Source organism: Globicephala melas, chromosome 7 (assembly GCF_963455315.2).
Source record: "Globicephala melas chromosome 7, mGloMel1.2, whole genome shotgun sequence".
In the NCBI taxonomy this organism is placed as follows: Eukaryota; Metazoa; Chordata; class Mammalia; order Artiodactyla; family Delphinidae; genus Globicephala; species Globicephala melas.
In genome coordinates, this window is record NC_083320.1 from 29,318,673 (window position 1) to 29,345,703 (window position 27,031).

At 38.0% G+C, this 27,031-nt stretch overlaps 2 protein-coding genes across 2 annotated transcripts in view; one reads left to right on the plus strand and one right to left on the minus strand.

The window, feature by feature from the left end:
- Window positions 1–9,334, plus strand: part of DYTN (dystrotelin) — a 50,898-nt gene extending 41,564 nt beyond the window's left edge. Inside the window, exons 11-12 of the mRNA XM_030851691.2 lie at window positions 2,415–2,916; window positions 9,219–9,334. Coding sequence (XP_030707551.1) covers window positions 2,415–2,916; window positions 9,219–9,322 — 606 coding nt within the window. The 3' untranslated portion in view covers window positions 9,323–9,334. The remainder of the gene's footprint in view (window positions 1–2,414; window positions 2,917–9,218) is intronic.
- Window positions 9,335–12,269: 2,935 nt separating this feature from the next.
- FAM237A (family with sequence similarity 237 member A) lies at window positions 12,270–16,639 on the minus strand. Its single transcript, XM_030852503.2, has 2 exons — window positions 16,228–16,639; window positions 12,270–12,409 (listed from the first exon to the last, which is right to left on the minus strand). The coding sequence occupies exons 1-2, from the start codon at window positions 16,637–16,639 to the stop codon at window positions 12,270–12,272; spliced, it is 552 nt and encodes a 183-aa protein (XP_030708363.1).
- Window positions 16,640–27,031: the final 10,392 nt, after the last annotated feature.

Below are 27,031 nucleotides of genomic sequence, written 5' to 3' on the forward strand. Positions count from 1 at the left end.
CTCTGATCAGCCTCTTCCCTTTCCCTCTTCTCTCCATACCCTGACCAGCTCCCCTTTTCATCAGCCAGACGATATCTTCCACTTTTGCGAAGGAAGTGCCATTGGGAGAGAACAGCATCGGTACCATTTAGAAACAGTAGACCTGGGGCAAAGGGGTTCTTTATAGCATTGAGCCTTAAACCTTTAGTCTCAGCATCCCTTTTAGAGACTTACAATTTTTTGAGGATCCCAAGGAGCTTCTGTGGGTTATATCTATTGCTGTTTACCCTAATCAAAATTAAAACTGATAAGTGGTTTTAAAATAAATTTATTAACTAATTTGAAAATGCAAATAATAAATCCATTATATATGGAACATTTTTAAATAGTAATTATTTATATATATTTAATGAGAAGACTGGCATTGTTTTACGTTTTTTACAAATCTCTTTAATGGCCGGCTTCAGAAAAGACAGCTGCATTTTTCCTAACTGCTTCAGCATTTGATCTGTTGCAAGATGTTCTGGCTGAAGAATATGAAAACATATGGCCTCACACAGATTTGCAGTTGAAAAAGAGAGGAGTATTTTAACAGCCTTTTCAGATAATTGGAGACCTTCTTTGATACTACACCAAAACATGATCAATGATTGTTTTTTAAAGGATGGTTGCAATATTGAATCTGAAACCATATCTCTTTCACACCGTGTTTCATTAAAATACAATATTCTGTTGTGCTTTTTGAATGAATCTTCTATCCAGGCATGATTTTATACCATCATACACTGGTCATTTGGAAGTTCACCGAGCTATGCCGAACTTCCTAATGCTCACCCATTCCATTATACAAGAGTTTTAAAAATCATTTAAAAATCATAAAAAATCATATTCATTAATACTACCATGAATCTCATCAGAAAAGTCTTTAAGAATTGGAAAGCAAGCAAGCTCATGGTAGCGGATGCAAGTTTTCCAAAATTCTAATTTTTGCTTAAAAGCTCAACTGTTAAAATTGGCAACACATATCATTGTTTTCCTTACTGTCACAGTCTCACTTCATTCATTTTTGAAAAAATGTTTGCCAAATAACCGTCTAATTCTTTTGCACAAGAGGCAACTTTTATATTTCAGTAAACATAAGAAGTGTTTTATGCATACTTCCCATTTCATCACATATAATATTAAGAAGACATGTGCCACTAAGAAAAATAAGAATTTTTGCTACACCTTCAAGAATAGTCTTTTTTTTCTTTTTTATCGAAGTATAATTGATTTACAATGTTGTGTTCGTTTCAGGTGTACAGCAAAGTGATTCAGTTATACATAAATACATATATTCTTTTTCAGATTCTTTTCCATATAGGTTATTATGAGATAATGAATATAGTTCCCTGTGCTATACAGTAGGCCCTTGCTGTTTCTCTATTTCATTTACAGTCGTGTGTATCTCCTAATTTATCCCTCCCCCCCCTTCCCCTTTGGTAACCATAAGATTGTTTTCTATGTCTGTGAGTCTGTTTCTGTTTTGTAAATAAGTTCATTTATATCATTTTTTTTTAGATTCCACATATAAATGCTGTCATATGGCATTTGTCTTTCTCTGACTTCACTTAGCATAATCATCCCTAGGTCCATCCATGTTGCTGCAAGTGGCATTATTTCATTCTTTTGATGTCTGAGTAATATTCCATTGTGTATATATACCACATCTTCTTTATCCATTCATCTGCATCAAGGATATTCTTAAGAGGAGCTGCCTTTTTTTTTAACTGCAAGTGCACGATGCTAAGAATACCATCACTACTAGCACTGCTTGGTGATGCTACCTTGATGTGCGGTAAACACCAACAACTTTAGCTTTACTTACTCTTGATTTTGCACCATCAGTGCAAATGTCAACACAACGAAGAGGCAAATAACCTCTAAGTGTTATTGTGAAAGTAATTTTGACCTCATGGACCCCTGAAAGGGTCTCGGGGACCTCCAGGAGTCTGTGGGCCACACTTCGAGGGCTGTGCTTTGTAGAGAGCACACCCCCCAGATATTATTCCTATGACTTATTATGAAACCCCTCACAACATACCTACCTAAATGGATCATTATGAATGTTTTATTGTAATACTTTTTAGCTATCAATCCAAGATATCCTGACATTTCCAGATATTCCTTATGATATTTTTAGAGCCTGAGCTTTCAGAACCTAGCATTTTCCCAAATTCCTTGTGATTATTCTCTGTGATGTTTTAGAATCTGAGCTGTTCTACCTTTAGGTTGACATTGAATTAACAGCATAAAATAAAATTAATATCAATGTATTTAGAGACAAAAAAGAAAATCTTGCATTAAAATTTCCTATTGGAATATTAAAATTTAATGCATAATGAAAAAGTAAGATAAATGTTCATTTCTTCATAAATAAAGTTTTCTTTACCCAGGCAGTGTTGCAGCCCCTTCATCCTTCATCTTCCTGGCAAAATATGGTTGCCAAGCGTGACCATGGATATGGTGAAGAAAGTTTTCAGAGGGGAGGAGAGTCTTCCCAGATCAAGGATGCCACTGAGGATGGTTCAGAAGAGGAAACACTTCCTAAGTCCACTGTGACTGATGGAAGTTACCAAGGTCCAGCACATGCAGAACATGTTCTACCAAACTCAGAATCACCAGAGGCCATTTTGCAGCCAAGGTCAACGCAAAGCACCAGGGCACGAAGCCAAGCACAAAAGACCTCGAAAGAAATCTTTAGTTCCCTACCCAGTTCCCAGGAAGGACTGCTGCAGGACGCCTCCCAAATTGCTCCTGCTGAAATGAACAGTCCTGCCCTGGCACCTGTGGAAAGGAAAGGGGCAGTTAACATCCAGGAGGGAAAGGATGAGCTGGAGGAACTGCAAGAATTGTTGTCAAAACTCATGGATGCCTTCACTCTAGAAATGCCTTCAGGTAAGATTTACACAATCACTAGAGATAGTGATGGCCACGGAGTTAGGCTGCCTTTTAAAACACTTGATTCTATAGCTCTGTATTAGCCCTACAGCTACGATTCATCTAGTGGGTAACAGAGTTGTGAGTCTTTTGGACATTAGTAATCTCTCTGAACTTGATTTCTAGTGTTGCCTAATTGATGGGGTTATTGTGAGAATTAAAAGTGATAAGCCATATGAAGTTTTAGTATAGCACCTGGCACGTACCAAGAATTCAATAAATACCTATTATTTTGTTATTGCAATTGTTATTATCAATAGTACTAAAACATATATAACTGGGCAGCCTGATGTTACCATTTAAAAATGGGATAAGAATGATGCTGTCTTTCTAGATAATTGATTAAGGTCTCTGTATGATTAATAATACCATCATCATCATCACCTTCATAAGTTATGTCTCATTGTTAAACCTAAAGGCTCTTTTTATTACTACTTCTTTATTATAGCTATCCTGTTTTACAGTGACATTGTCTTATTTATAGAGTATTTTGTCATCTTAATATATCTATATCTGTATCCATTTCTTTTTAAGAAAGTGTAAGATCTTTTATGTTGGAGTGATCATATAGAGACTGGTGATAAAACAAGGATAACATTCTCATGCATTTCTGCATCAAAGAAGGCCTTCCCAAAATATTTCTGAGTTGGTGTATTAGATTGCTAGGACTGCCATAATGAAGTATCACAGATCGGGTGGTTTAACCAATTTAAAAAAATTTTTTCTCACGCTCCTGGAGGCTGGAAGTCTGAGATCAAGGTGTCAGCAGTGTTGGTGTCTTCTGAGGTCTCTCTCCTTGGGTTGTAGATGGCTGTCTTCTCCTTGTGTTTTCATACCATTTTCCCTCTGTGCATGTCCCTATCCAAATTTCCTCTTCTTATAAGGACGCTACTCATATTGGTTTAGGATCCAGCCACGTAAACTCCATTTCATTTAATTAACTCTTTAAAGACTCTATCTCCAAATATAGTCACATTTGGAGTTACTGGAAGTGGGACTTCAGTATATGAATTTGGGGAGGGAGACACAATTCAGCCCATAATAGTTGGTGAGCTATAAAATGGGAACATGATAATGTCAGTTATATATTGAACTTGCTAGAGCCAAGTCAATGAAGTAATTACTTGGTGATTCTAAAAATATCTACTGTGAAGAGAGTTGGAATTATAATCCTGTATTAGAGAAAACAAGATCACAAAGATACCAGAAGCATGCTCAGGCTGCCTGAGACAAAGACTGGATGAGAACTCCCTGTGCCTGATTCTTGGGCCAACACAAGATTCCACCCACTTATTTCCATCTAAACATCAGTGGGGTCATGATGAGTATTCAAAGCAAAGTGAATATCCACTTGACCTTTTTAGGAAAATTTCACATAAAAATTTGACTTTTATTTTAGAAACTATTTTAGGATTTCACATATTCATCTCATTTTTATTTTTTGTTTCTCCAATTGAGTTTTTGAAAGCTGTTGATTTTTAAAATATTGTATTGGGTCAGCCCTCACAAATGTAGCAGGCTATATTGTACATTTCAGATTCCTAATAGACTAGGTCTACTACACACGTATTTGGGAGACAATATCCCAGCACTGCATGCAGTTTGATACCTAAAAGATCCATGCATATTTTAAGTAACTTTATCAAGGTCTATACATATAAATGTATCTGTATCTATATATACACCCATCATTATATCATTTAAAGGGAAATCATGAAAAGGCAAAGTTTATTTTTAAATTCAGATAATGCAATAATGTATAAAGATGCAGTTAGCATTATCCAATCTTGTAGATAATATAAAAAATATATTCTCAAAAAATTTACCTCTGCTTCCATTTACAATTTAAATAGAACCACTGAGATGTTTCTGTAGGTAGCATGCATTATTATACAAAAGTGCTTATGATATTAGCAGGGAAGTGCATCTTTCCCTTTTTGTTATTATACTGCATTGTATACTTTGTGATAATTCAGTGAGTACTAATTGACAAGATTTAAATTTATAGTTATTTCTTTTATATCAGTTTTATTTCTTTGAGGCTTTTAAGCATAGGATCTATGTTAATCTTCATGGCTAATATCTACATTTATTAAACATTGCCATTCTTCACTCAAATATTTCTTACTAAGTTTGTTTCCCTATTCAATCAGGTATTGAATGTGATTCTGTTTGTAAACTCTACTTAGCCACTGGCAATATGGATTATAAAAATACACCCCATAACTTATGCATGCTTATCAAAATCACAGCAAACGTAATCAGAGACAGAAATGTGATAACCACATATATGAAGATGTGGAAAGGCAAACAAACTAAATTAAGGTATTGGTCATTTTTGTTTTATTTCTATCTCTGTTACAGATGCATCAGATAACAGCAGGAAGTTTCTAATCATTTTACTGCCCCTGTTTTTTATTTTTTAATTTGAGAATTGTTGGAAAAATTAGAAAGATCTAATGTTTGTAATATACTAAGATTTGCTCAGACTGTCAACCTATTCACCCAGTGTGTGATTATCCTAGTAGCTGACTAGTTTTCTGAATTGGAGCTTTGCTAAGGAGTCAACACATTTTGGAAATTAAGATGAACTTTATATGACTTAAGACTTAATAAGACGAAAATGGCAAAGCATGATGGTCAGTTTGGGGGCAGTTGCTGACATTAACTGAATAGAGTCTTTCAATATCAAGATCTAGGATAATAGGATCTCAGGAGACCCTGAGAGCTTAATGGAAAAGAGAAAGTGTGTAGAAGGGGTTCCCCAAACCTCTTTAAATTCCACATGTTGGACTGAAAATCAGTAGCAAACGTTTTGTTCAAATTTGCAGTAAAGGAATTAGATTTGAAAGAACATCTAACACTACTTGCTTCTGTGGTGACAAAAAAAAAAAAACTTAATGCTCTAGTCTTACTTTCTCATTAAATTATTTTCTTTCCCTTTCTGAGTGAAATTTCCTACTTATATCTCTGAAATTCTTTCCCCAGCTTCTCTTCCATCCCTCTTTGCCATCCGTTTACCACAGTAGGTTTCAAGGATGAGAAGGCAAGGTGAGGGAGTGATGATGGGATTAGCAGGGCATGGTTGAGGGTGGGGATGTGGAAGAATTATTCCTGTTCCTTTCTTCCCCACCTGCAACCATCATCTAAACTATTATTTTAAATAATCAGAAGATAAAGTTTGGAATTTAGCAGGTATAGAAAAAGAAAGAGCAGTGCTTTAGCAACCACAGGTAAGAGAAGTTCAACACTGGATCTTTATCTCACCTATTTAGAAGGTAGACTTCTCAAATGCTGCCTGGGAATCCTAAGGATATATACTGAACGCTTAGTGAATCTTTCTCTCTCTGATATATATATGTACATATATATACACTCACATATATATATGAAAAAGTAGAAGTAATTTTTCTTGATGGGAAAAGATACACAAGAGTTCCAGCATTAAGCTCCATGAAGGTAGAAAAAAATGTCTAGTTGGTTCATCCTTCATTCACTCATTCATTCAACAAATAGTCATCAAGATTTAATTATGTGCCAAGAGCTGTGCTTGCCGTTGGGCATTCATTTTGAAAGGGGTAAATTTATGTTTTTAAAACACTTTGTCATTGTGTAGAAAGTGGCTTGGAGAAGGACAGGTGGTGGCGGCTTGGACTTGGTAGATTGTCATACACTTATTGCTATAAGGAAAGCTGGGAAAGCTGAGATGGAGGGAGGTCAGCAAATCAAGAATTCTGTTTTGAACACATTAAGTGTGAATTGCTTGGAGACATCCAGATGGAAATAGCAGAATGACAGTCAACATGTACAATCTGGAGCTCCAGGTCTTAGTCCAGAGTAGATATTCAATACATATTGGTTTGCTTCATTAATTATTATTGTAAGGAAGACATGGGCTCAGTATTTCAATTGCCAGAAGAGTAATCATAGAGCAGTTAATCTAATACTTTTAAACCTCTATACCCATCATTCTGATAGCCTTCTCTCACATCCCAAATTCATTCAGAGACCAGATAGATTGTTAACTACATTCAAGTGAATTATTCTCCGATCGTGATTTCCTCTGGACTGTTGATTTCACAGGTTTGTCTATCTAACATCTCACTAGGCCTCTGACTATACGTATATTAATTCAGTCCCTATATGTATGGAATTCCAAGTTTATGCCAAGCAACATGCTTGGTGTTAGGTGCATATCTTTGGCTAGTTTTAACATTTCAAGGGACTAGAGCTTAAAAATAAAACAACCAAACAAGAAAAAAAGAACAGATATATGAAATGAATTATTGCTCTCTATTTCTTTATTATATTTAAAGTTTTTATAACTATGGGCTGAGGAATAGAATATCCTAAAATAAGTTTGCCTCTGGACAAAGTTTTTTTTTCAGGCAATAAAATATTATTTATTCAAGGTCCTTGTAGCTCTGGGGCAGTGTTAGAGAATGGACATTAAAACGACATGAACCCTCTCTTATGTTCAACAGAAAACAGCACAGATGGAGCCATAATAAATCATGTAACTAAAGTGTATAACAAACTATTATACAAACAATACTATACAGCATGCTCATTGTAGAATTAAAATGCCTAAGTGCACATGTTTTTCAAAAATGAATTTATCATCATGTCCTTCACTCCCGGCCACCTGTTTCTCAGAGGTAAAAAATGTTGGCAGTTTAGTGAGTTTTTCCTTCAGACTTTTTTCTTTGCATATATGTGTCTTTACTTTCTCAACATAAGTTAGGTTGTGCTTGTTTTGCTTTTTCCACTTGACAAAATATCTTAGACATTGGGCAGTGTGATTTTTTTAAGTGCTGCATAATATCCCAGGGTATAAATATACCATAATTTATTTATTGGTGTGTAATTCAGTTGCTCCCAATTTTTTATTATCATAAGAATGTTTCGGTGAGTATTCTTATAGCATATATCTTTGTATTCATATATAAATATCTCTGTAGGATCAATTCTTAGAAATGGAACTTTTAGCTTAAAAATTATGTGTATCCAACTTTTGGTTAATAACTGCCAAATTGTAGCGCTTTCTACAACACAATTCCTATTACAGTAGGTCATAGGGGACCACTCAAACCATTAATCAGTAACTATAGAGCAGAGGTCTCAGAGCATCTTCCCTAGGCCGGCAGCATCCGTATCACCTGGGAACTTATGAGAAGCACAATTTCTTGGGCCCCATCCCTGATGTATTATGGTAGTCAGAGTTCTCCAGAGCAACCGAACCAACAGGATGTATATATAGATATAGGATGAGATTCATTTTAAGGAATTGGCCCACATAATTATGGAGGTTAGCGAGTCTAAAGATCAGTAGTCAGCAAGCTGGAGGCCCAGAGGAGCCAATGTGTAGTTCCAGTGCAAAAGCAGGCAGGCTCGAGCCTTAGAAAGAGCTGATATTTCCTTCTGAGTCCAAAGGCAGAAGAAAACATGTCTCGCCTGGAATACAGTAAGGCAGAAGGAATTCTCTTACTCAGACTTTTTGTTCTATTCAAGCCTTCAGTTGATTGGACAAGGTCCATCCCATTAGGGAGGGCAATCTGCTTTTACTCTGTCTACCAATTCAAAGGTTAACCTCATCCAGAAACACCTTCACAGACACACCAAGAATAATGTTTGAACAAATATCTGGACACCACAGTCTAATCAAATTGACACATCAAATTATGTATTCTGAATCAGAACTCTGAGAGTGGGACCTAGCAATGTATTTTAACACTGTCCAGATGATTTTAACATACACCAGAGTCTGAAAACCACTGCTCTAGACTGGGCTTTCTGGCTACTCAGATTCGTGCTTGAAGTTATGGAAAAATGCTCTTTAAGAACCCACAACTTGGGCTTCCCTGGTGGCGCAGTGGTTGAGAGTCCGCCTGCCGATGCAGGGGACACAGGTTCGTACCCCGGTCCGGGAGGATCCCACATGCTGCCCAGCGGCTGGGCCCGTGAGCCATGGCCGCTAGGCCTGCACGTCCGGAGCCTGTGCTCTGCAGCAGGAGAGGCCACAACAGTGAGAGGCCCGCGTACCGCAAAAAAAAAAAAAGAACCCACAACTTGGTTGAATTAGTAATTGATCATGGTAAATGATACCCATCTCATTTGCAAGCTGGCTTAGAGAAAGGCATTGCCATCAGGAACTGCAGAGAGACGGATTTTATTTCTTCTCTGTGCTAGAGCTTTATTAAGATCAGCTTGAGAACCTACAGGTGCTTTCTCTGAAGGACTTTCCTGTTTGTTGTTTTCAGACCTGCAATCTTCAGTAAATATGGACCTGTATTGTGGAGCTGAGCGAGTATGCAGGGCCTTCTCTGCCCTTGTTGATCAGATCACTTTGCCCAACTTGAAGTGAAAAAGAGTCCAGACTTGTGGTGATGACGAAACGTGTTTTCAAAATCTGTACTAAAAGAACTAAACCTTCTACCTCTTTCTCAATAGTCTGGCATGAAGCATGAAGAAAATTTTATTTTTTAATGTCTCTACACATGTGTCTTTGTTCTTCAGAGTAAAGCCTTGGGAATGAGGAGTGATAGAGGAAAATGGAAAGAAGGAGCCAAGTCAAATCCAGATGTGCTGCATTTCCAATAGAGGCCCTTTCTTTGAATACATTGGTAGTAATATTCAAGTGTGTGATCTACAGGAATTCATGCAACTATCTTCTTAAATATCTGAATTACCGAATTGATGACCTAATATTCTATCTAGATGCTCCTGCTGGAGAATAGGCTTGGCAAAGAACTAAATACACACACACACACACACACACACACACACATATGTGCATATCAGACACACATTTGAGTGCATGCAGATCTGGTGAGATCTGAATGAACTCTGTGGATTGTATCAATGTCAATCTTCTGGTTGTGTTATTGTACTATAGTTATGCAAGATGTTACTATGAAGGGAAACTGGATGAAGGGTATACAGGATGTCTCTGTATTATCTCTTACAACGTATATGAATCAGCAATTATCTCAAAATAAATTTATTTTAAAAACATGAATGTTTCTCACTAAACCCCCACATTCATTGAATTTGGCCAAAGTACTTGTGTGTCTCCATCCTCTGTATGTATGACTAGGGTATAGATGCTTAATAATGTCCAAAGTAGTAGCTAACATTTTTTGACTGTGAGAGCACTTAGCTTCTAAGCACCATGTATGTATTAATACTAATTTAAACCTCACCACAAACCTGGTAAGTAGATATCTCTTTTTATGAGACAGTTGAGGCACAAAGAGGGTCAGTAACTTGTCCAAAGTCGTTTGGTCACTACTTGACAAAGTTGAGATTCGAACCCAGCTCTTAAGCCTGTATTCTAACCACTGCTTACACTTTCTCTAAATAAATATTGTTATGGTTCTATTGTTTCACCTGTTTTCTTGATGTGCAGTCCATATTACATTCAGAGAGGCTCTGGGCTCTTATTTATATGATCCATAACTTCTAGTAATGTTTCCAGAGTGAAATAATGTCCAACTGGGTTGGATTAAGACTAGGTTACACCTGTTCAGTCTCATCCTAATCTTTTTGAATTTGTTTTTCAGCCTATCATGAATTTTTTATTTTGGTTTTGTTGTTCAACATATTCACTCTCCTTCTTACTTCATTCCAGCTTGTTCCTTACAAGTTTGTTAAGTATGCCCCAGAGCACTGGTCAGCAAACTACAGCCCATAGGCCAAATCTGCCCACTGCCAGTTTTGTGCAGCCTGTGAAATTATTACATTTAAAAAATAATAATTGAAAAAATCAGATGAGTAGTAATATTTTGTAACAGTTGAAAATGACATGGAGTCAAATTTCAGTGTCCGCGAGCAAAGTTTTAAAATTGGAACACCGCCGTGCTCATGTATTTACATATTATCTGCAGCTGCTTTAATTCTACAAAGACAGAACTGATTAGTTGCGCCAGAGACTGGATGGCCCACAAAGCATCAGAAAAAATTGGCAGCCCCCGTTGTGTAGTACCAAGGTGTGGGAGGAGCAAGGGGCAGGCATCTCTTCAGCGATTTATAAGAGGTAATGAGTTTATATAATAGTTTTTAAGAATATGATGCAAGACATTAGAGAAAGTAGTACAGAAGCAAAACCATGAGCCTCTGTAGAAATGGTAGTCAAAGAGTGGCAGCTTTTAATGTGCTTATTCTTCTAATCAAGTTAACGCTGAGGCTGGACCCCCTCCCCAGTTCCTTCCCCAGACTTGCTTCCCCTATTGTTAATATTTGGCTAATCTTCAGATGCATCTGTGTCTTCTAATAAGAACCCTTTGGATAAGATTTTTCACTTAAGGAGGGCCATAAACCTTCAGTGAAAACACTTACTGAGGCTTCCTTTGGACCTGGGAAAAGCAAGTGAAATGCTAACATATCTGAAATTCAAACTGGTTGTCAACCATCAACTATAATAGAATGATTGGAGAGATGAGCGTAATTAGAGATAAAAATAGCATTGTGTCTGGAACTCAAATATATTTGTTAATTGGACTTCTTTGCTATGAACCTCATTCAAGCCTGGTCATTTTGAGAGCAAATATTTTTATGGGTTCTTTTCTCATAAAGCTGTTCGTTTGATTTTTACTTTTCTTTTCAATGTAAACTGTAACCAGTTATAATCTTAATATTTAATCCAATAGAAAATATGCTAACTGAGAAAAAATTTATACCTACTGCTATTTTATTAGAGTTTGGATTATAATTAATGGTCACATTAAATATTGAAATAAAAAGACTCCAATAACATTACTTGGGGTCGAGAGCCTTTATTCATTTTGTTTCTATTAGAAGAATGCTTTATTCACCAGTTTCGTGTTTTGTTTTTTGCTTCACTCAGTTCAAAATATTCAAAAATATTCTTTCAAACAAAATTCAAGTAACTACCACCAATAACTGGTAATTAATAAATATAGTCTCTTATTGGCCTGTGCATAAACAATCCAGTGGTTAATATTTCAAAGTCATGCAGTGTATTCAAGGTAAACGTGTGGCACTCTAGTTCATTAACAACGTCAAGCATCCCGAAACAATGATCAAGATGAATACAAAGAATCTGAGTAGCACGATCCCCTACTCATCTTTGGAAGCTGTTTTAACTGTTTCAGACAGTGGGATGATCTGGCAGTAATGTCGCCACTTGAAGGAACATGCTAGCAGCCTAAAAGAATGAAATTAAGTACTCAGAGAATGTGGCTTAAGCATCTCTGGATGCTCCCACCCTTTCAAGTAAATAAACGATCAGTAGTCAAGAAAAAAATATATATATTTAAATTCCAAGATGTGCATTAACTCTGAGGTTCAATTTATTTTCTCTTTATTTCCAGGCTACTGGTCACTTTTCCAATGAACTTAGACCCACTCCTATGTACATGCATGTTTATCAAGCCTTCAATCAACTCTTTCTTCTTTAGGGACGGGATTCTTGGTTGCTGAGGATATACACCTGAAAGTAGAGAAAAGCAACTCGTCATTAGGTCACCAAATTATTTTCAGGCTAATTAAGTATCAATGAGTTGGTTTTTAAAAGAATGTTTGCTGTTTCTGCCACTCGGCTATTAATATTCTGTATAGATTTTTTGCAGAGGTGTATTTGAAATTTTTATTTATGCAAAACTTTGTGTCCTATGAAGTTTAATTATATAATATGAATTAAGTAGATTATAATAAATACATTTCCTATTCGATTAATATGTATTAAAATATATTTTTCTGACTAAAAAAGTAAAAAATGGTCATCATATAATTTTAATATAAAAATATAAAGAAAAATGTTTAAACCACCCATAATATAATCTTCCAAAGAGAACCATAGTTTTACACATACATACTTTATACCATAATTTAGTTTACCATTACCCTATTATGGGACATTTAGATTATTTCCAATTTTCTGTTGCTATAAATAATATTACAGTGAAGAGTCTTATACTGCAAAGTTGGCTACAGCTCTGAATGACTCTTTAGAATAGATTTCTAGATTGGTAATTTCTGAATATGTTGCTTACAAAATTTCTCAGAGTGAGTAAAGTAGAAAATCAAGCATTTGTGAATCTAACTTATATTTCTGAAGCGTTGTTTTCTCTTCTGCTTAATGTTTAAAAAATAAGCATTATGAACATTTGCCAGCTAGTTATACACTGACTGCAAACATCATCAAATTATAAATCTAAATTTTAACTTTCACGTCACGGAGGAAAGCAAAGACTCACAATTTTTCTAGACCATCCAAACTGCCAGGTTCAGGCAGGTAAGTTTTTCTGTTCCTCTCAGGGGCAGAGCAAGATTTGTTGAAGGAAGAGATCATCATTTTTGACACAAACAAGGATATACTTCAAAATCCTTTCGTTTGTATTAAAGCCTTTACTAACCCTTGTGTTAACCTCAACTCTGTTATTTTCTATCTGGGAGATATTATCAGCCTACTCTTTTCATAAATCAATTTCTCTCTTTCTCTCTCTCTCTCCCTCTCTCTCTCTCTCTCTCTCTCTGCCTTCACAGAATCCATCATAATTTAGTAGTGAAGCCTGGGTATATCCTCTTCAGCCTTCTGACCATTTTGGCACTCAGTTGTTAGCTTGTATCTTTCTAGACAAAATAACAATGCTCTTTTGAGTCTTCTCAAACGATGATATCTTTGGCCCTCAGAATTTTTGGAATTCCCATTTCTGGATCACCTCTGTTTCTGCTTATTAAAGTTATAAACCACCACAATGTCTAGGTCATCACTCAGCTCGGTAAGCTCTCCTTGGAGTAAGGCTCTTCCAGATTCTTTCTGTAGTTAAATCCACGCTTTTCATACATTTATTGTTTATAGAATCACAGAACTTCAGAACACAGAATGTGAAGAGACTTTAAGGGCCTTCTAATTCTTCCCATATCCCTTGTTTTCAGATGAAGAAACTGAGAGCTAAATAAGTCAATTAACTTGCCCAAGGTTACGTAGCTATTTGATATCTCTTGTTTACATAGTTGCTGACTCAATATTAACAAATATATTAACATACAAAGTTATATAGGAGTTTTGTGTTTTTAATAAGGCGTGATTCATTGCAACATTTCTCAAGTGAATTTAACTTGAAGACATCAAAATAGCAAGAACCTTTCCAGGTATTATGTAGACACTTATTTTAGTGTTTCTCTTCTGCTCTGATGATGTGATTTCCCTGAGAACTATGGAGACAAACACCTCTTCACCCTCACCCCCATCCCAACCTAGTAGAATATTAATTCCCCAGGGACAAAAGGAAAAATTAGTGAAGAATCTGTGCAGGTACATCCAGAGCCCAGTTGAGCCACTAGAGATTTAATCAAGCCTCTTGAGATGATATCTCGATGTTCCTGAAACTAACTTTCAGACAGGGTGTCTTCTTGACCCAAGACACTCTTTGACTGATTATACAATACAAATGGAAAGTCTTATTTCCTGGTCTGCAACAATTATGTCAAACATTAAAATAACTTCAATAAAGTGAAATGTTTACCCCTAATATTTGCAAAGCAACTCCTAGTAAACTTTGCAGACCAGCTGGGTCAATAGCAACTCTGTAGCAAGATGAAGGAAGTGACTTCCAAAGCTGAAGACAAATCTACTTTTTTTTTTTTGAAAAAAGAAGATAGAAATGCCATGTTGAAGTATGCTCAGAAAATTACATGTATTCTCAGACTATTATAGTAGCCTGTTGCAAGCAAGCAAACTAAAGCTGTTTTTGAGATTATATATATATGTAATTTTAATATACAATTAAATTATATAATTTAATTAATTATAATATATAATTATAGATAATTATTTTTCTGTTAAGTTGAACACAAACATTATTTTCATTTATTCTATAGATACTTAAAGTGCAAAGTGAGTGCAAAATACAAAACAAGAAATAGTGGTAGTAATTTGAGTACCACTGTTAAGTAGAGTAAGAATGGAAAAAAAAAAAAAAAGAATGGAAAAAAGAGCCTACAATGCAGATGAAGAAAATATACAGTCCTTACTGATGCTGATGCCTGGGAAGCCTCTGTTCAAAATATTTTTAAAATATTGGTAACCAACATTTAAAGATAGTCATTTTGTATTTCTGCTTTAGTAGCTAAACTGCTAAAAGAATATTTCCTCTAAAAAATGAAATTGGTTTAAGTGACAATAACACTTGCCAAATTAATAACTTTATCTATAAATAGTTGCAGTGGATTATCTGGCTTTATGGATCAACTAATAATATTTTTTGTTACTGAGGTTAAAACAAACTAGATATTTTAAGGTTCTACAATATCTTGGGAAAAGATTGATCTATAACTATTACTGTTAATTGCTATTTTAATAGATGTTTTACAGGAACATATAACAGTTCTCACAATCAAATGTACAATTGCAAAAATTATTTATGCTTCAGTTTTCCACTAGTGCATAAATAGTTACTACCACCCAAACAGCCCTTGCTGCAAGCTTTAGAAGCACATTGGTTGAAACAACACCAAAAAAGGAACAAAAACAGTATGAATAAGGCTGTTATTCTCAGCTTACAGTGATTTATTCACCCTCCTTCTAATTCTATAAAGGATATTCTAGTGCCCCTGGAGAAGACTGCATTTGAATACCATATTTACTTCAGTGAAAAATCTCTAAATTTGTAGGAAGTTCCAGATTTCTAAAAATTAATTACTCAGCTTGCTGGAAGTTAATTACTTATTTGCAATTTGTTCCAAAAAACAAGGAAGAGTGAATTTGCAAGCCAGCTCATTTTTCTACCATTTATCCATCAGCTAAGTAAGTACACATCTCAAGGAGTCCTTCCCATTTACATGAAAGCAATTAGTTTTTGTTTCTGTTTTTGTTTTTCTATTTAAAAGGGGCAAGAGCCTTCCCCAGGCTTATATTTAAATCTTCCCAATTCCATAGCAAGCGAACACAGGTTATGACTACCAATGTTCAGCCTTACTGAAAAAAATAATATTAATTTGGGGGCATCCCTTTATACCTTGATATTGTACTTTAGGGATCATGTCTTTTCCTACTTGTCTTTCTGATTCTTCTTTGCTGCTGTTGAAGTATGAAGATGAGGACAATATGTTGACAAAAACAGCTACTGCAAATTACAAAAGGAAGTGCTATCTATCTTCCTATCACTTGTGTACTCTTTGGGCTCACCCCTGAGGAGGCTATGTGTGGCAATGGATTGCCCTAAAGCCACTTCCCTCTTCCTCACAATTCAGCACATTCACACTTGATTGATCCTTTCAAAAGACATGGGACCTGGGGTTGACCACCTTTTTTTCTCCCTGCGTGCTGTGGATGCACTGCTGAGATCTTCTCTTCCTCTCCAGCCAATTGCCTCCTTCCTAAGCCATGGTTTCTGGAGAGGACACAGTCCACATAGATGTCCCAGAAGAGTTGGGCCAGATCCCAAAACAATGCCCCATGCTGCAAGTTCTCAGATGACTTCAGGTAGATCATAAAATCCCAGAAACCTGAAACAGTGTTGGAAATTTGAGGCTTCCACATTTCTAGGAGGAGAACCGAGGAAGATTCCCAGCACTGAGGATCAGCTTGGTTAAGAGCCAGCAGATCTGCCTGGCTGTGACAGAAGAAAGGAGACACACAGCATATTCCCACAATGAGCAGGGAGCAGGTGAGACTCAAGTGGCGGTAGATCCCTCCTCTGTTCCCAGGATTGGCCATGGCCTTGAAACTGTGCAAGATGGAAATATTTCATATGAGTTCCTGCTTGTGCTCCACTCAGTAAAGAAAATAATTATGCCTTTAAGAACCTTGGTGCCAGCAAAGGAAACATACCATCATCTCTGGGAAAAGTCTTATCCTACCTCCCATCTCACAAGCCCCATTCTATCTAGAATGATGCACTGTCAGGCCAGGTAGTACAAAACCAAGATGCTTAGATTAAGAAAGATTTATTCCTAAGATGTGCTCTTTTGTAAGATAAATAAGCAAACTTGTTTTTCCCTAGTACAGAGAAATATAGTTTAAAAGAGTATTAAGAGAAATTTTTCAGTCTTGCTACATGGCTTTTATTATTCTATAATTGCATAATTTAGCCTAGCTATCCTAAACCAGGACTCCCATGCAATTAAGAATTTGAACATATTTTACCCTTGGATGCTTTCCTATTATGGTTCCTTTTATTATTAAAAAAAGGCGTAAGAATTGTAAAATGTTATAAGTAAAAATAAACACAAGATAGTGTGATAAACGTATGGGAACCAAGGTATATTCAACCCATTAGAGTAGAATTAATAAACATTTTACAAACACCTGAAATGTTCTGCAATTCTGACATAATTTTCATAAAGATGATATTTTCTCATATTTCTCATCTTGCTATAATCTCAAGAATTTTAACAAAAATTATTTGCCTCTCATTCAGCTTTTCTGGCTTTCACAGCCGGTTACAATAAAACCAAGACATCCATATACACTTTGAAATTATTATGTTATACTTCAGACAAGTCCAATGAGAAATGATGTACTTAAAATAACAATAAACCGGGCTTCCCTGGTGGCGCAGTGGTTGAGAGTCTGCCTGCCAATGCAGGGGACGCGGGTTCGCGCCCCGGTCCGGGAAGATCCCACATGCCGCGGAGCTGCTGGGCCCATGAGCCATGGCCGCTGAGCCTGCGCGTCTGGAGCCTGTGCTCCGCAACGGGAGAGACCACAGCAGTGAGAGACCCGCGTACCGCAAAAAAAATAATAATAAAAACAAACCAATTTTTTTCCCAGGAAAAAAGGTTTACCTGAATCTTCACAAATGTATATGATATACAAAATGTATATTAAACTTAAACAACTCTAGTGTAAAGAAACAGCAGGAGGGCATATACAGCTGACTTTCAGTTTTATATTTCCAAATCATTTAGATGTTAGTATCATGAAGGCAAGCATGGCACAGCTCATGGGAATTCTCATGAGAATATGTCTATATTGGAAACATTTCATGATAACACCATGAGATGGAATCTTTCTCTTCTGTACAGCAGCAAAACATATTGAGTCTCCCTTAAACCGGTATTTCAGAAACTGTCTTTGAACAGGCACATTCCTGAAGAGGCATGTTGAGATACAAAATTATTCAAAAATATTTCCTCTATATTTCAGATTATTTACACAGGATACCTACCTGAACAAAATCAAATTTAATATGTCCTCTTCTGAACTAAAATATCAAAGTCGAGGGGCCGCAAAAGTTTTTTCTTAGGGGACAAGTCGAAGCTGTCAGTGCTAAGTTTATTAGAAGAGCAGGGGCGGGATACTGTCCAGGGTGCTGAAGTTGGCGAGTCCGGGACTCGCTGCCCGCTCGCGCCGCAGCGCTCACATTGGCTCCGTCAGGATCCCTCCCCTTCCGAGAGTCTTCCCCAAGCCTGGAAGTTCCTCAGCCCTGGGATCCTGCGTGTGTCCTGCCACAGCCCCGCGCTATGCTCCCTACGTCTCGATCCCGTTCCTGGTTCCACCACCTCTCCCTCCTCAGGGCGGAGCTGCCTGGGACACCCTGTGTCCTTCGTGCCCCATTAGCCTCCTTACTCCGAGGCTTGACTCCCAGGTCACAGAAGCGAGCCCCTCCGCACTTACCTGCGCAGCCCTTTCTGGATTCCTTGGAGTGCGTGGAGAGAAAATGTCCAGACTGCTCCCTGAGCAAGCGGCGGTCCCCACCTTCAGCGTCCTGAAGGTTACGGTGCCTCTTCTTAAGCAGTGGGAGTGCTCGGCGCCTCTTCAAGTCTACGTCAAAACGCCGGGAAACGGCCGCCACCTCTCGCCCCCAAGTCCATCTCCTGCACCCTCCTCTTCCCTCCCTCCCCTGAAGATTTCGTTTCGGAAAACAAGGAGGCTTAGCCGCACACACCTCATTGACACTGACCCCTACCTCCCCCTCCACGAGCGGAACTGAACCTTTTGTGTGGTTGGCTTCCCGGTCCTACGTTGGGAGGCGTGACACTGCTGGCGGGAACTGGAAAGTTGGGGCCCAGTCCCTCGCCCTTCAAGGAGCAAGTGGGGCTCCCTAGATCTCTACTCTCCAGACGTTCCTTGTTTGAGAGTAAAGTGATAGCAGGGAAGACTCAGGACTCCTAGGGTCAGAGAATGCACGTGGGTGCCCTCACAGCGGTCAGTAAAGAAATTAAGGTGCATCCCAGTGACATCCTCGGTATGAATTTCTCCTGCCTGCCTGTGGTCCAGGGCTCCGAAAAGAAACACACCCTTGAGGCAAGAACGCAGGTAGGGACAAGACACCACTGGAAGCTCCCCTTGACTGGGGACAGGAGACCCCATTATCTCCAGGCTCTGTGGCTTGGATCACCCCAGGAGCCCGAGCTGCTGCTAGTATTGCTTGAGTCAGCCCACTGCTCAAGATTTCACAGAGGGGTTCCTGCTTTCCAAGAAGAGGAGACGTCTGGGATTCTCTTTGGTTCTCAACTCAAAGCTAATTAATATCCTAGTCAGTCCTGTCACCTTTTAGGGGCTCTGCTGAGAATTAGGGCCCACCCTAACTGAAATACACCCAGACCAAGAGCCTGAGGCAAAAGTCTTACCTTTGCCACGGTTTCCAGGTTTTGTCCCCTCACCTCAAAACCCTTGAAGCATCCTGAAAACCACTGGTAGTCTCCACTAACCGAAGGCTTTTGTGCCAGCTCAGTAGTATCCATGGTTACCTTCCAGAGGGGCACAGGGAGGAACCCAGGCTTATAGCAAGGTTTACCAAAGACACGAGGAACATTCCCTCTACCCAAGTGGTAGGAAGAGATCTCAAGAGGATTCCTAGGGGTTCTGGGCTTTTTCTCTTCCTCTGAAATCAGTTTCTCAATCTGTGAACTGAACATACTAATGTCTGCTTCTATTTATCTTCTGAGGAAGTGGGAAAAGATCATAAATGAGGGCTTCAACTTGCTTCTGAACTTCAAGGAGCTCTCAGCTTCTTGGAGAAGATAATTACAGAAGCATAGTGTGTGAGCACAAGGGATAGAGATTGGTGTGGGAGAACCCTGAGAAAGAAAAAGGGGAAGGAGGGGGCAGAGACAGTGTGTTTGAGGAGGTGACTGGTGACCTTCTTGAAGAAAAAGTTATACAGCTTTCCTGGAGCCATGGTGCGGGGGTGGGGGAGTGGTGGATGGTCTCCTTCAGGCAGGGAAGTTAGCATGATCAAAAGCAGGGAGGGAGCAGTCCTGCGCTTCTGGGGAAAAACGTCAAGTGATAGGAAGAAGGGAAGTCAAGGGAAGGAGTGCAGAGAGAGAAAGGAGAACAGAGGTAAAGATGTGGGGATTTAATTCTGGTTTTAGACATGTTGAAAGTTACACTACCCTTGAAAATATTGGTATATGAATATGCAGTGCTTACTTTATTTTCAAGTGCCTGTGTGTCAGGCACTATTCTAGATGCTGTGCACACAGAAGGAATAAAACAAATTCCCTGTACTTGTGGAGCTTATACTGTAGTGGGGGTGGGAGAAGAAAATGTATATTTTAATTTAAAAATTATATATGGATAATGATTTGTGTTTCTAGTTTCTGGGTTAAATGATGAGTTTACAGCTGTGTATCAAAAACAAACACACAACTAGTTAATTAAATAAACAAATAGTGTGATGAGTCAATAATGAGTGTTTATAATTCTGAAGCTTGAGGAAAAGTATGTGTAATGTGTCAGTTATGGTAAGAAAAAAACAAAGGATCACCAAGAAAAAGTAAAGTGGGACTAGGAAAGGATAATGGGGGAAGAGCTTTTTATATGGAATATTGAGAAGTCCTTCCTGAGGAAGAGATATTTAAGTAAAGATTTATTAATGTGAAAGAGTGAGTCGTGCATATGTATGTGAGAGAATGCTCCAGGTAGAGCATAGGGGAAGCATAATTGCCTTGGAACATACGTGGTGTGATAAGAGTGTTTTCTGGGTATTGTGGTAGGAGATAAGGTCAGAAAGGTGGTCAGAAATCCACTCTGGTTGCTCAGTAGAACACAGACTAGAGGGGAGCAAAGGCAGAGGCAGGGAGTCCAGTTAGGAGCTCCTGTAATAATCCAGATGAGATGTAATAGTGGCTTAGATAAGGGTAGTAGCAGTACAGTTGGTGAAAGTGATCAGATTCTGAATATATTTTGATGGTAGAAAGGACAGGATTTATTGATAGACTGGATGTATTATGCAAGAAAAAGAGAAAAATTCAAGATTACTTCAAGTTTTGGGGGCTAGGCAAATGGAGGTTTGGAACCATCAGCTGAGAGAGGAAAAATAGTTTGAGGAATAGGTTTGGGAAAGGGAACTCAAGAATATGCTTTTCTACAAGGATATATTGTACAGTGTAGAGAATATAGCCAATATTTTATAATAACTTCAAACAGACTAAAATCGATAAAATTTTGAATCACCATGTTGTACACCTGAAACTAATAAAGAAAAGAATTTGCTTTTCAACACATTAAGTTTGAGATGACTGACATCCAAATGGAGAAGCTGAATAGTCAAGGAAGAAGAGGGAACTAAAGATAAACACACACATAGCGCTCAAGAAAGAAGTCTAAATTCAGGATTTTGTCAACCTGTGGGCAATAGTACAAAACCTCATAGGGAAGTATGTAAAGTGGGTACAATAGTAACCTAAGGATAGAATCTGGGAAATGTCAATATCTAAATGATTAAAAAGTAGAGTTAAGAGGAACCAGGAGAATGTGGTGCCTTGGAAACCAATGAGATAAAGATTTTCACAGAGGGAAGAAATAAACCACTGCACACAGATTCAGAAAAGGGAGTCCATAAAATGAAGACAAAGAATTTTCCATTGGCTCTAAAAAATAGTACGTCACCAAATTTCTTATTAAGAACAATTTTTACTGAGTGTTGGGGGAGAAATGGTGAGCTGAGGCAGAAATGGAAAGCAAGGAAATGCAGACAGCCCCTGAGAAACACTTTCTATGAAGTTTAGAAAAGAAGAGGGAGAAGAATTGGAACAGGAGGTTAGGGGTTGGGTCTTTGTTATGTTTACAAGCTGAGGGAGAGAAACCATCAGACAGGGAGGAGTTTAAATTCAAGATAGAAGGATAACTAACAATCTCAGAAGACACAGAAGCAATAGGGATAAGGGAATAAGGAAGAGTCAGCATTACACAGAAGGGATAGCTTTGCTCTCTGAACAGGGAGAAAGAAAGGCCCCCTCTGGATATGGATACATCTGTGTATGGTATGTTGGATGGAGAGCAGGAGTTGAGAGAGATGGTGACCAATGGTCTCAATTTCTTAATGAACTAAGGTCTGTAGTCATTCACAAAAAGTGAATGAGAGGAGGTATTAAGTAAGGAATTTAAGGAGAGTGAAAAGGCTTTGAATAATCTTTGAAAAGAAGAGAAAGAAGAGAGGAGATAAGAGAAGGGAGAGAAAGAGACTAAAGGAAGTACTAAATGCCCAGGCAAATTTTGAGACCATGAATTTGTAACAGACAATTTTGCATGTTTGTTTGGTTTTTATGAGGCAGAATAGCATATGCATGAAGCCTGGGTTTGCACCATATCTCCCTCATGTGTCATATCTGATTGATTCTTAGATGCAAATTTTCACATTTAACACCACTGAAATCAGGTTTTTTCTATCAACTGAAGGCACCTTACAATCAGAATTGCAATATTTTCTTTTGCTTTTTTTCAGATAATGAGATGTCTACAATTGACGGTGTCTTCTATTTGATGTAATACTTTGTACAAGTTACTTAACCCTTATGAAACAGTTTTCTTGCGTGTAAAATGGGCAAAAATCTCCCTATGGCTAGTGAGGATAAAATGAGTTCATACATGCAAAGCACTTAGAATGGTGCTGCATGTAGCAAAGTGTTTGTTAAATGCTAGTTATTATTTTTCTCCTTCAGTGCTCATCTGACTGAATGTGGGAGAAAAGAACGGTCATGATTATATTGATCCTGTGTTAGAACTTTTTTGGGCAAATGCTGATGAAGGAGAGGGAGGCAAAGGAATCAAGGTATACACAGGTTAGAAAAAAAGAAGAGACGAGAGGTAGAGAGAAGAAAGACTGGTTGGAAATGAAGAATACTGAAGCCCTGTTGAAGGAAAAAAACACATGGAAGAGGAGTAAAAAAGGGGACACTGAAAGGTACTAGTTGGGAAGAGCGATATTCAGTCTTCAGATTTCAGAGGTGGAGCTGCTCTGTATTCTGAGCACAGCCTCTGAAGTGAGTGGCTGAAGAGAAGTGAAGGTAAAGACCACTGTAGTTGGGCTCCAGCTGTACTATAAGTGATAATAAGATATAAGTATAATAAGATAATAAATTGAAATGGTCACCCCAGCTTTATAGCAGCTGAGGGTGTGTGACATTGCCATCCCAACCAGAAATCCTAGGACAACTCTTGCCAACGGGAGCTAAGACTTTAAAAATATATATTTTTAAAGGCCTAGCTAGTGTCTGCTCATATACTCTTTTTCTTTTCTTTTCAATATAATTACTTGGGACTGGAAGTTTTGACCTTTAGTAAAACTTTTTATAGTGCCAGTCTAGAAAATACTGCTTTGATTAAACATTTCTCTTAAATACCATTTACCAACTTGCACTTGAAATTTAAGTAGTCATCTTATGAATATTTTTATTTAGAAGATCTTAATAACTATATATTCTGTTGTAACATACATTTAGAATTCCTTGCTTAGGGCAATTTGGAGAGATTCTTGGAAAGAAATATGTATCTTTAATCTGAACCTTACTAATAATTGCAAGAGGAAAATGGCACACTAATTCTTGCATTTCAATAAAAAGAAAGCCACCATCAAATCATTTTAATGAAACATTTAATACCCTGTTAAACATATAAGTTTGCTTAGTTTGGTATCTTATCCCTGTGATTTCATTTCCACAGACTAGCCTCTCTCTAACAATGACACACATTTGATTAGCACCTACATTTTACCAAACATTATTTTCATATATAAGGTCTTACATTTATTCTCCTCTTTCCCCCCAGTTTGCTGCTAAGGGATTTTCCTTGAGTAAGTTACACTCTCTGTTCTCTTCACAGTAGTCTATCCTTATTCCCCTATTGGCTCCCCAATACCAACTGGGAGGGAGCATATGGCAGGTACAACTTACTGACAGAATAATTTTAACAAGTTACATCTGGAATCAATCCATTACATCATCATTCTGACTTGTTAAAAAATATTCAGGAAACCAATGGGTCATTTAAAATGACATGACGCTAAATAACTGGCTTGACTGGCATTTGTCATCCGGAGAGTTGTTTCAGTTTTGTGCGGTTGCAGCCTAGGCTGAAAGAATGACTAGTGGAGAAGTAAATCGCAATTAGCTGATGTGACCCATGCGTAGATTTTCTGATTTTTGCCACTTGAAGCAATTCTCAAAGACATTAAAAAGGACTTCTGGGGCTTCCCTGGTGGCGCACTGGTTGAGAGTCCGCCTGCCGATGCAGGGGACACGGGTTCGTGCCCCGGTCCGGGAGGATTCCACATGCCGCGGAGCGGCTGGGCCCGTGAGCCATGGCCGCTGAGCCTGCGCGTCCAGAGCCTGTGCTCCGCAACGGGAGAGGCCATGGCGGTGAGAGGCCCGTGTACTGGAAAAAAAAAAAAAAAAAGGACTTCCGATTAATTTTAATGAAATTCAAGAGCAGTTATATAGATAGTTTGCATCTTCAGCAGTGCATTAATTTGCAAATGATGGGGCCAGCCTTTAAGAATAGGGTGCCTCTTTAACATTTAGGATCAGATAGTAAAAATAATTACTTTCTCTCATTTTTTAATGCTTTTCCATCATTTGAAGATGGTAATAAACAAGGACAATTTCCTGGAATGCCCATTGGGATAAATGGATTAGTCAGTCTTTAAGTGTCATCAAATTCATAAGGACAAGTTGAAGTAAGTAGTCAGATGATACTGGACATTGATTCTAAAATGTGCAGAAAAGGAAAGCTACTCGGGAATACAAGAATGGTTCATTCATATTTTTCCTACTTATACAAGTGAAAATACTATGGTTATGATAACACGTTTAGTGGTGGTTTCTTTCTAGGGTACTTCTCAAGATACATTCATCTTTCGCCTATTCTTTCCAGTAGGTTGCAAAGCCCATAGGGATTCCTGTGGCTTTGTCAAGAGATGAGTGTATGTCTTTGCAATAACCCCAGCACTTTAACAGTGACTACTGTAAGTATTGGCTTTTCAGAATTGTCCCATCTTTTGGGCTACTCATTTCCAAAGGAGACTACAAGTGATTTGTTTTCTATTTGTTTTACATACCACGGCAACAATGACAAGATCTAAGCTTTTAGCAATAGTAAGTTTTTTTCCCTAAGGCTTCAGTTATGATGGAGCATCAAAAAACAACATATAATCTCTACTTCAACATAATAGGTGGAGCAGAAGGATTTACAGCTCAGAAAGCCAGAGGTCTACTGACAATTAAGGACTTCTGCCAAGAAGAAAACATCTGTGAAAGGACAAATAAGGACATAGACCTATATGTTGAAGGCATAAAACATCTTACAGCATAAGAAGGCCTCCTGGGATGAAAAACTTTTCCTTGACTGTGTGTGTCTAGGGCAGTTAGCTGTACTCTGCTCTAGATTCCTACACAGTTTTGTGCATACTTCCATTATATGCTTACTATACTCTATTTGTTATATATGCTTATCTGTCTCTCCTCACCATCCCCTTCCTACCCTACCCAGCAGCAAAGCTCTTTCAGACTGGGAATCATGTCTGACTCCTCTCAGCTTTAGAGCCCAACACACATATAACTTCTTAATTCATATTGGTTGAATTTATTTATGAGAATAGTCTCATTTTGAACCCAAGGCTGGAGTAGTGAGTGTCATTAGTCAACTTTGCACCGATGAAATTTCTTTTTCATGTCTGGAAAAAGAAATCAAAATGTCCGTCCGTCAGCCAATTTAGAGTTTTTTTCTTTATTTGGTGCCCCCTTTTTTTTAAAATCATGCTTTTGCTGAATGGAAATATTGCTTTGATGTGATTATGGACACATCCTCTGAAATGGGGTTTTTGATTGAAAGACTATAATCTAAAAGTAGAAGTTAAGAATAAAAGTATAAAATCATTTCCCCTGAGGGAAAAAACATTGCTCATCCAGTGACAGGATTTTCATGTTCAGTCGTTGGAAAAAGGGAAACATTCGAAATCTAGTTTGAGATCATTTTTGTAACACGGTGTATTAACTAGGAATTCATTAAGCTACCAGATATATATATATATATATATATATATATATATATATATATATATATTAGCTTAAATGAAAAGGGGTTTATTTTTCTTACCTAATAAGAAACCTGGAAACATGTGGCTGCTGATGTTAGTTCAGTGGCCCAAGGATATCAGGCCCATGTTTCTATGATTCCCTTAAACTTTCCTTGGACTCACAGGTTAGTTGCCGCAGCTCCAGACATCACATCTACATTCAAGGCAGGAAGTAGGTGAAAGGGTTGTTTCAGCCCAGCCACATATGTTATATTTTTCTATTAATTAATTTGTTAGTTTATTCATTTATTTATTTAGGCTGTGTTGGGTCTTTGTTGTTGCGCGCGGGCTTTCTCTAGTTGCGGTGAGCGGGGGCTACTCTTCGTTGCAGTGCACGGGCTTCTCATTGCAGTGGCTTCTCTTTTTGTGGAGCACAGGCTCTAGGCATGTAGGCTTCAGTAGCCATGGCACACAGGCTCAGTAGTTGTGGCTCACAGGCTCTAGAGCACAGGCTCCGAAGCTGTCACACACGGCCTTAGCTATTCCACAGCATGTGGGATCTTCCCGGGCCAGGCCTCGAACCCGTGTCCCCTGCATTGGCAGGCGGATTCTTAACCACAGCGTCACCAGGGAAGTCCCCACACATCTGTTATTTTTTAATCAAGAAAGTAAAAACATTTCTATGACCTTCATCAGTGGACTAAGTATTAATTCATGGACTACAAAGATGTTACATGGTCATTTATAGATACAAGTAAGTCTGAGGGAAAGGGCTCCAGTAAGACAGTAAAGTACTTTGTCCAGGGAGTTGGGAATGGCTGTTGGGGAAGCAATCAGCGAAGTCAATCCTGTAAGGCAACGTGACCTGA